This window comes from Coptis chinensis, chromosome 5 (assembly GCF_015680905.1).
Source record: "Coptis chinensis isolate HL-2020 chromosome 5, ASM1568090v1, whole genome shotgun sequence".
NCBI lineage: Eukaryota > Viridiplantae > Streptophyta > Magnoliopsida > Ranunculales > Ranunculaceae > Coptis > Coptis chinensis.
Window position 1 is genome coordinate 66069951 of NC_141460.1, and position 10100 is coordinate 66080050.

General features: G+C 36.3%; 2 protein-coding genes across 3 annotated transcripts; both read right to left on the reverse strand.

The window, feature by feature from the left end:
- Nucleotides 1–297: 297 nt before the first annotated feature.
- On the reverse strand, nucleotides 298–3982 carry LOC147498412 (putative LRR receptor-like serine/threonine-protein kinase At1g14390). Of its 2 annotated transcripts, none has more exons than XR_015194292.1 (7): nucleotides 2415–3982; nucleotides 2118–2254; nucleotides 1770–2013; nucleotides 1475–1678; nucleotides 1313–1365; nucleotides 1039–1162; nucleotides 298–729 (listed from the first exon to the last, which is right to left on the reverse strand). XR_015194292.1 is itself a non-coding variant. In XM_086559048.1 (7 exons), exons 1-7 carry the CDS (start codon nucleotides 3667–3669, stop codon nucleotides 478–480), a joined length of 2259 nt encoding a protein of 752 aa, XP_086415174.1. In that variant the 5' UTR covers nucleotides 3670–3982; the 3' UTR covers nucleotides 298–477. The 2 variants fall into 2 exon arrangements, 1 of the variants encoding a protein (XP_086415174.1); XM_086559048.1 differs by having other exon boundaries at nucleotides 1485–1678.
- A 1948-nt stretch (nucleotides 3983–5930) lies between these two features.
- On the reverse strand, nucleotides 5931–9269 carry LOC147498413 (uncharacterized). Its single transcript, XM_086560394.1, has 6 exons — nucleotides 8977–9269; nucleotides 8803–8890; nucleotides 7842–8199; nucleotides 6705–7191; nucleotides 6555–6610; nucleotides 5931–6203 (listed from the first exon to the last, which is right to left on the reverse strand). Exons 1-6 carry the CDS (start codon nucleotides 9011–9013, stop codon nucleotides 6159–6161), a joined length of 1071 nt encoding a protein of 356 aa, XP_086416520.1. The 5' UTR covers nucleotides 9014–9269; the 3' UTR covers nucleotides 5931–6158.
- Between the last annotated feature and the right edge of the window lie 831 nt (nucleotides 9270–10100).

Consider the following 10100-nt stretch of genomic DNA (forward strand, 5'->3'; position numbering starts at 1 on the left):
TATGGCGTGTACCCTTTAATGGTCCTTGTTCCCTTGTTCTGATTTTTGTGCTCTGATTTTAATTGTGTTAAAAGGCAAGCTACATTGATTTATAATGCAAGGAACCAAGGTTTTATTAGACACATTTTCAATTGGGTTGATTTTTTGTTAGTATGATTTTCATGGTGACGAGATTTTCTCCTAAAAAAATCAGCCTTTAATTCAGTGTGCTAGTATGCGTTTTTGATATCTTCATGTCTATATATCCATTACCATAGTTAAATTTTGATAGTAGGGCAGCAAGCCAGAAGAGTGCCAAGAGTAAAATATCAACAACCCTCAAGTAGCTGTTGCTAACTTGACGGTAGAGATATAGCAATTGAAGAAACAGTACTACATAAATGACAATGAGAAAGATCTGAAAAAGCATATTGAACTTCAGTTATTTGGATACAGATTCTAAAATGATTGTGTGGTGCATGAATAATGAGTTTGGCATTATTGAAAGTTGGACGCTGATTTTGCACCAGGGTTTTCACAACTGATTGTCCATCCATCTTGAACTTGGACCGAGTACTGCAAATTCCAGATAACATCTTCTATTGTTGGGCGCTGTTCAGGATCATTAGATAGACAGTTTATAATGATTTCAGCTGTGGTTCTTAATGATTCATATGCATAGGTACCACGAAGGGAAGGGTCCACCGTTGCCCTTAGTTTCTGTGGGGACTCTGCTAAACTCTGCTCTAGCTGTGAACATAAGAAGCGCGATATATGAAATTTAAAACCAATGGTACGGTTTAGAGTTTACCAATGGTTCATAAGTTTAATATGACCATTATCCTAGGTACAGCAAAAAAGAATAATGAATTGCCCTTAAATGTACACTAGTATAGCCGTTAAGGCCCGGAAAACTGTAGGCTGCAAAGTGTGACAGAGTTGTGTTTCATGGCTATTGTTGTGTTTTAGCAATAGTCACCATGTGAAGAAATTGGCAATGATAGTAACTATACAACGATTCATCGTACAATTAATTTGGATATGAAAGAATGTATATACCTGAAGTCTCTGTACGTCCAATTCACTCTGAGATGTGATTGGTTTACCCGTAATAATTTCGAGTAGAATAGCACCCAACTGATAGACGTCCCGTCTTTCACCATGTTCATTTGTACGCATGGAGCTATCATAAGAAAATAATTAGGACCAGAAATTAGTGTCAGATCATAGTTTAGACTTGTCGTACTGCATCATTCCTATCTGGACCATTCGGACTTAAGGCTCAACTTGCATAAAGTCACTAGCATTGCATAGGCAAAAATAGATTATGTACCTGCCAAGATGATCAGTAGTTTCTAGTCCACGAAGGGAGCTTTCTGAATCTACCTGGAAAATCACAGACAGATTTGATTAAAACAAAAAAATTCAATTCTTAACATAAAGACCCTTCCAAATCCTTAAGGTGGAAAAGAAAGACTGAAGCAACGGCAGTTACCTGAACTCACCTTAGATGGAATGAGCAGATTATAATTACTAATTTTTGCTGTGAGATTCTCATCCAACAAAATATTCTCTATCTTAACATCATTCCCAAAGATGCCAGGTGCAACTCCTGTATGCAGGAACTGGATTCCTTTTGCGACGCCCATTGTAACTGCAAGTCTATGTGACCATTTTAACATCTCTCTCTTTCTTCGGTCTGTAGAATTTATATTAAGAAGAGACTAAAACACAGTTGTTTCTTTGAGGAAGTATTTATGAGCAGAAGTTTTGATAGCAGCTCAACTTACCAGTAAGATGATTTCTCAGTGTGGAATTTGAGACGTACTCAAAGACTAGAAACATGGTATTAGTTTCATTTGAGTAGTCTTGATGAGTAACAATGCAATGCCCCAGAAGGCTCACTAAATGTCGATGCCTTAACTTCGATATCACTTCCATGTGCTGCAACAACCTCTGAGATGAATGTCTTTGCTGTAATTTCATACATCTCACAACAACTGTGGAACCATCTCTTGTACAACCTTTGTAAAGCTGAAAATTTGAAAATGAGCGGTTAATAGGTATATAATTTCGTATTGTCTGCATACAATTTAGACGAGATGGCCTATTCATTTGCAAATTAAAGAGTGGTATACCTGACCCTGCGGTCCTTCTCCTATTAAGTTTGATGGATTGAAATTAGATGTTGCCTCTTGAATTTCATCAACTGTAAAAACATTATATGTTCTAAGTCCAAATGCCCCTAATAATCTCATTGTTGGAGAGACATGTCCTGGAAATAAGACAACCGAATTGAGTATAGATCCCATTAAGATGGGAGTTAATATAACAAGGAACATTCATGAACGTAACTTTCTTAGACTGCAGACCAGATATATTAGACATGTATCATGATAGACTTGATAGGGAGGACGGACGATGGAGAACCTTACTTGCTTCAGTTGGTAGTTTGGGGGAAAGCTGAGCAGATGACTTTCTACCAACAGATTTATCTATTGCATAGATTTCATTTTTCTTCGCCTTTCTAAAAACCATCACCAATAACAATCCAATTATGCCAACAGTTGCAACAGTGCCCCCGCAAATACTGAGTAGGATGCCCAATTTTGCACTTGATCCATTCTTCTGGTTTCGCGGTGTAGGCTTGACCGCCAATGCTTCTTTGTGGCAAAATGAATACGGATGTTGATACTTTGAGTTCCCAGCTGACAAGCAGTTCCATGAGTAAAACAGAACTCGACTAGACGAATTAGAAACAATGCACAGGGGAAGCTTCCCAATCAAAAGATTGTTAGAAAGATCAACATGCTCAAGTTCATTACTGCAGGAGAGATTTGTCGGAAGAGCACCACTCAGTCTATTTCCAGCTAAGTTGATGTAATGTATTGAAGGCAGAGAAAACAATGTAGATGGGATTGGACCTACTAATTGATTCGAAGAGATATCCAAGTGCTGCGACTGGTTAAAGTTTCTAAGTTTGGATGGAATTTGAGAGTTAAAAGCATTGTTTCTCAATACAACAGTCACAAGCTTATTCCCCAGAGAAGGAAATTCAGGTCCAAGGTGATTGCTACTCAGATTCAATTCTTCAAGAGCTGATAAACTACTGAGATCTGGGATAGAACCACTGAGTAAATTATCAGCTAGAACAAGATTCTGAAGATTGGCCACCGAGGTAACCTCAGCAGATATCTTTCCATAAATTGAATTCGAGGTTAAATTCAATACTTGAAGCGAAGAAAACCGATTTATCTTTGCAGGCAATGGTCCCCATATTCCCAAAGACACAAGTGACAACACTTTCAAGCTTGAAAGCTTTGTAAGAAGAGTGAAAAATGAGTCGATCGAGAATCCCTTGGACAATGTACTATCAGAAGTGCTGAAAGAGTTACCTCCACCGGCTTTTGAGCTAAGAGAATAAGGTGAAGTAGTCTTGTTACCAATGACTGTTAATTCAGTTATATGGTTTCCTGAACAAACAATGGTGAGTGAAGGAGAGGGAGGGAGGTAACAAAAGTTAGTCCAGTTATTCCATCCTTGAAAAGCAGGTGGGTACTCAAGAAGTTGCTGAACTTTGAACAGAATTCTACTTTCTGATGGTGTTAACTGACTAAGGATTTTTGGACAAAACAGAACAATGATAAGAAGTTGAAGTAAGAAGCCAATAAACGCATGAACATTTGCCATCTATTTTAAGATCAAGTGAGTCAAATCATGTCATTATCATGGAGATAATAATTTGATTAGAAAGAGACTTTAATAAGAAGAAGTGAATTTGATACATACTGAACTAAGTAAAGCAAATGTCATAGCTGATGAAATATGCATGGGACTTAATGCACAAATTAGGAGTAACAGAGAAGGATTAGGAGTTGTTGCCAAGTATGAGCTAGAGTTGATACAAACCAGACACTGAGATTTGCAGAGATGTGAAATCTTGGTTATTAATGCAAAATAATAGAGGACAAGTGAGTTATAAATTAGTGTTACCTAAAGTAGGTCAACAAATTGGAGCCAAGTTTGGCAGCATGTTAATCAGTAGGGTATAGTTTATACTTTATAGTTCCATGCCATGCATATTTGAATATTGGAAATTTGAGACTGCAAGAACGCAAATAGTGGCTTCCACGGCGTTGACCACATTTTTATAGTGTAGAACTGGGAGTATTCAAAAGTCAACATGACCATTGAATCGTTCGCGTTGTGTGTTGGATCACGAGCACTATGTTAGGAAAATAGAACAGTGTTCTATATTTGGCAAATTAATGACAGATGGTCTTCGAGACTGGTTTTTTAGCCTCTACCTGAAAGATATATTTGAGATTTTGAGATATTGAGGTATCTTGGTTGGTTTTTAAGCTCTAAGTGTCGATATTTTTAATTCATATAGACCCGGGATCAAATTGCTCTGTGTTGAAACTTCTCTTCGTTAAACCTTGCAAATAATTGCAAAAAAAATAGATGTCACAGAATAAAGACTCGGAAACATTAGTCGATTCAAAGTGCGAACACCTGCACCGAGCACTAAGCAAATGTCACCGTAAAATTCCTGAAGGAATAGCAAGAGAAGCTGCGTGTCGTCATCTGAACCGTTCGCTTGCGGAATGTTTGGTATCAATCGCATGTCCGGATGAATGGGAAGCCGTAAGAAATTTGTGTTCGAGTGGTGGTACTTCTATGAAACGTTCACAGTGTCAACGAGCTCAAATTTCTCTTTCTTTATGTCTTGAGTCTCATCAGAATCCTTAATTCCCTTGATGGGTAATTTGTTGTTTTCTTGTAATTGAGAAAGTCGGTGCTTAATTTCAAGTTTTGTGATGTAAGAGGAATTGATGAAGTTGTAGTGACCATTATAGATGATGCTAGAGATGTACAATTGTATATAATAAAGTCAAGAATCACCAAAGTAGCAAATATTGCAATTTCGTTTTCCATTTTTATGCTTATTTGTTGTATTGTTGGTGAGTGGCTATTATTGGTAAATTTACAATAAGAGAAACCTCACCTTCATCTTCACTTTCTGTTTAACAGTTGCTTCTAGGCACTTGTACTTGTTACATCCTCATCAGAATGCAAATTTATAACCAGGGGCACAAAACATAAGCAATAGAGTCTACAAAATACAAAGTACCAAAACTCAAGTTATCCAACATGCGACTCTAATTACAAGGATTCTTGTCTGTCGTTCTGTACACATGGAAATGTTTCTGTTTTGGATCATGGGCAGTGATTAAAAAAAGGCATGATAAATAACTACTATCCAAACTCCAAACAGAAGGGGATAGATATTGACAGAGTTGGGTGTAGGAGATTGGCATTGCTCTTTGTATATATGGGAGGAAATGTACATTGCACATGGTCACATGGAGACAGCGCACTGGAAGATGAACTTATCAACCTACCTGTCAGAATCTAAAGCTTAAATTACACCAAGAGGATTGATCACTGAAGTAGGGGATTCGCGTAGAAGTTTGTTAAGAAGATCCTGACAGAATCTATTCAACTTTTGTAAAGCATCCCTGTCCTTCAAACATTGCTGTATGTACAATAGTTGTTAAGGACTTGGGGGGTCCTTACGATTCTGTTATTGGGATTCAAGTATTCGACGCAATAGGAATTATTGAAAACTGGAGACCTAATACTAAACACCAAAATGTTGCAACTTAAAGATCTCTAGCTTGGGGACCTAAACTAGCAAAGGATTTTTTAATTCAAATTTCTTATTATTTTCTTAGTATCAAAGACAGATGATAAACACAGCAATGAAAGCAGTTATGAACAATACAAGCACGATTATGAGTTTATGACATAAGTATATTGTCAGATTGTTTGGTGGAAGGGGTGATCTATTCTATATTTCTAACGTATGAAAGTTTATTTTTTAAGTTATAGATTAGATAGTATAAAAAGAAAAACTGGTAACAAAAAAATGGACAACAGTTAGGATATACAATAATAAACTGTTGGTTCTCCATATATATGTACTAGACAGATAGCAAGCACTTTCAGCTTAATCAAGAACAAGAAAACAAACCAAAAACTAACAAATTCAGATCACATATCAGACAGAATACTTGCTGCCTCAACAAAGTATACCTACAAAGGTCCTCCAGTGATATCATTGATGACAATCCAATGAAATAAAAAGCAGTTGCAGTTCTTGAAGTGCCAATGGTTTATCTGACTTCAGCCAAGCTAATTTCTTCGGGCTGTTCAGCAACCTACAGCAGAAATAAAATAAACAAATACGTACTAAAGTCAAACATAATTTAAATTTATGAAAAAATGACGAGGAGAGACAAGTTTAATAGTCATGGAAAGCTCCGAACTTCCGAAGTGAGATAAAAAGCTTAAAAATCACATTTCCTTACATGAGCACAAGCACAAGTGCACAACCATGCATAAAATTATCTTTCTTGTGAACATGTGCAACCATAGCAATTTTAAAGATTTAAAACCTTCCCATGTGAGGAGACCGTTGAAACCTATTTGGACCACTACATACTTCTTATCCTTTAGGAAATCAACTTAAAGTTATTATGGTATCTTTGAGTCCTGATAATTTCACTTACCACATTTTCCTTGTCTTCTTGTTGCATCTTGTTGTCAGGCGAAGGATCAGCCAAATCTAGAACGAAATATAAAGGTGTAAGCTCTACATCAATCAAATGTCGCAGCAACATTGGAAAAAACGAGAAGAAAAATAAACAAAAACCCCTTACCAGTTTTTCCTTTATCAGCAGCAGACTTCTTCCCCTCGTTCTTGAGCTTTGCCTTCTCCTTGTTCACTTCCTGCCTGCGTGAAGACCTTTGTGGTTTCTTCTGCGTATTAGCAGAGTCAATGTTGGAAACAGACTTCAAATTTGTGGCGTTTGGAATTGATGATCCTCTGCTTTTGTTTGCTGGCACTTTTTTCTGATCATTGTCCATCTTAGCTGATTTGAAAATTGATGAAGCTTGGAAGCTTTCAGAGTTCAAGGACTTGGGCTTCAATTTCGTAGCACCTGTGGCAGAAGAGCTCTGTATGTCTTCATCTGCAGATTGAGTTCCCTCCTCAGGTACCTGTGAACAGGTCACAGAAACTTGCAACTGTTCTAAATCTTCCAAGATGTTGTAGCTTTTAAGTAACTCTTTCACAGGATCACCAAGTTCAAGAAGATTGTTTCGAGAAGCATAGGCTTTCAGCTCATCACGCATTCTCTGCAAGGGCTGCATGAAATACCCTTCATCATATTGGATACTGAACAATAACTAGCTATGTAAAGAAAGTGACTGTATTCGCCAACTAGACAGATTTATCACTATTTAGGCACATGATATCTACTTTCATTGCAAAATAAATGCATGCAAAACTAACAAAATTTTGTCTGAATGCGCAGCAAAATAGATTCTCATGTAGTTAAAACAGTAAAAGAAATGGTATAAACAATTCAGCATATTATATGTACCACTAACATAAACAGGGCAGGCCTTGGCACCACAGGATCATTCCCCCTTAGACGCAACTTTTGAGACCAAAAGGTCACTGGTTCAACTTACAGAACAGCCTTTCCACAAGTAGAAACAAGGCTGTGTAGTTTTGACTCTCCCCAGAATCCATACTGGAGGGATCCTAATTGACTGGGCTAGCCCTTTAGCATAAACACATTTGCAAACCTTGCAAATAATATGAGAACAAGTTCAATACTAGAATGTTATGCCAACATATATGCAGAAGCTTTTACTCGGTCTTCTGGAATGAAAAAAGATTACATCGAGAAACACTTAAACATAAAACAATGGCAAATATACTTCTTTTTTAAATGCAGGTATTCATAAGAGAATACATTCATGAATGCAAAATCAGCATTATGGTGTACCTCGCAGCCAGATTCCAGGGCAAGCCTGAAGAAGCCAACTGAAACAGTGTGCTTGGCTGCAGATTCCGATAGCTTGATCTGTGACAACCAATATGATGCCGAATAAAGCACACTGAACTTCCGTTGATTTATTGATTTAGTAACATCAGAAGATGGTGTTCCACTCCTCCCTTGACCAGTTGTCGATCTCTTCATTCTAGTCTCTGATATTGGAGTTATAGTGCCAGTTGGTCTAGGAAGTGGGCTGACAGCAGATTTTGAAGGAATAGAGAGCCTTCTTGGTGGCTTGGCAGATTTTTCCTTTCCAGAGAGATCAAGAACGCTTACACTCTTACTCACATTTGAAGCAGCTCTTTCCCTGAAATAATGCATCATGATAACCAAGATCGTAATTGCATTGCAGACTGGTAGAAATATGTAATTATGCAGAAAAGTAATAATAAAATTATTATGTAATGCGTTCATAATTTAAAGATGATGGAAAACAAAAGAAGAGGTTAGTCCAAAGTGCCGTTCACTACCTCTTCTTTTGTTTTTGGTCAATTGTGAAATGATGGCAACAACTCGACAAAATTTAAGATGTGATAATAAAAACAACAAAATATGTGTGTTCAGCCCATCTATCTGTATCTGCTACAATGAGAAACTGAGCATTTGGCATGCTTGCTAATTGCTATTCTTACTCAACAATAAACCACATCAGATAATATTTCCAACTTCTATTCTCTTTCTTCTACACATTAAAGGAACCTAAAGTTAAAAGTTGATGTTACTTCCTCAAATTAAACACAGCCTAAATATAAAACTAGGTTACTTCCTCAAGTCAAATGATTCTCTAATTTCATGTCAATTCCAACAACTAAAGTTGATTATGGTTTTAATATATTTGTTTCCAAACTATTGTACAGTTTATAACATCAAACCCACCCTAAAATTAAAATCGCAATATAATAAAATAAACCTCTTGGAAACAGATGACGTGGAAATTTCCTCCTTGAGTTTACTTGCAGATCTCAACGGATATCGAAGCTTTGATTTCCCAGCATTCACTAAAAAAAAAAAACATTATGAGTGTTAAAGATCTGAGGATAGCAAAAATATAAGGAAACTTAATTACAGTATAAATGTTACTTACAATCAACAGAAGAAGATTGGTCTTTAACAACTTCCATTTCGCTTTGATTAGTTTGTTCGACGGGGAAATATGAACAAAGAGTTGTGAGAGAAATGGAGGATGGGGAATTTATTTTTATTTTGGAGAGAGAAAATTGAGCGGGAAATTAAGGAATCTTTTTTTATTTTGGAAATCAAATTAAAGCTATCTAACGGTTTAAAACGGCTTGGATTGAAAAAAGGTCCCGCGTTTGTTTTTTTGGTTATTTGAATTTTGAAAATTTGAGGGTTTTATATTGTATTTTGGGCTATCCAGAACAGTACAAACTATCGTGATATCTATCGAGATTTCATAGAAGGAGGATATACAAGTGTAATTATCGTCGATATATCCTCAAATATTGTGATATAATTACGATATACTGATATTTCAAAAATATCACAATATTTACATAACTTTTGTTCTAACAATTACTCCCCAAAAATATCACCAAATCAGCTCTACCAAATATCGAGGACTCGTCTCGCCAAAAAGCTGTAAAAACCAACCCATCCAACAACAACTCTACTCAACAATAGTAATTCACAACAATAATTCAGAAGAAGAAAAAAGAAAGTTATAAAACTACAAAAGAAACGAACTCGAACTCGGAGAAGAAAATAAGATAATGAATAACTATTACCACATTTATTACAAATACTTCCAAAAGATTTCGGAATCGAATGATACGATTTAGATTATTCAAACGACGAATATAATGATTCTTCGTCTTCAGTTGTTGTTAGAAATGAAACGGTTGTTTCTGTTGTTAGTAATAATAAGAGGAGAAGTGATCGTGATTCCCGCTGTTTGCTCCAAGAATTAACCCAGAGAATGATCAATCTAAGCGAACGTTTCCAACAGTGGTGTGAAGAATTCAAAAGCTTAATAATATAAAAAGGTTTTGGCCGGAAGATCAACAGCTACTAAATCATCGTGGATAAACTTTAATTTTTGGATAGCTTTCCCGTTGTTCATATGTGTGTCTCTTATCTTTTTTTTTTCTTGTTTTTGGTTCTTTAGATTATGTTTGTCTCTTCGTATCAAGGGAGATTTGGTTCTATGTCTAAGATATATCATAAAATATCTCCAAAATGTCGATGATT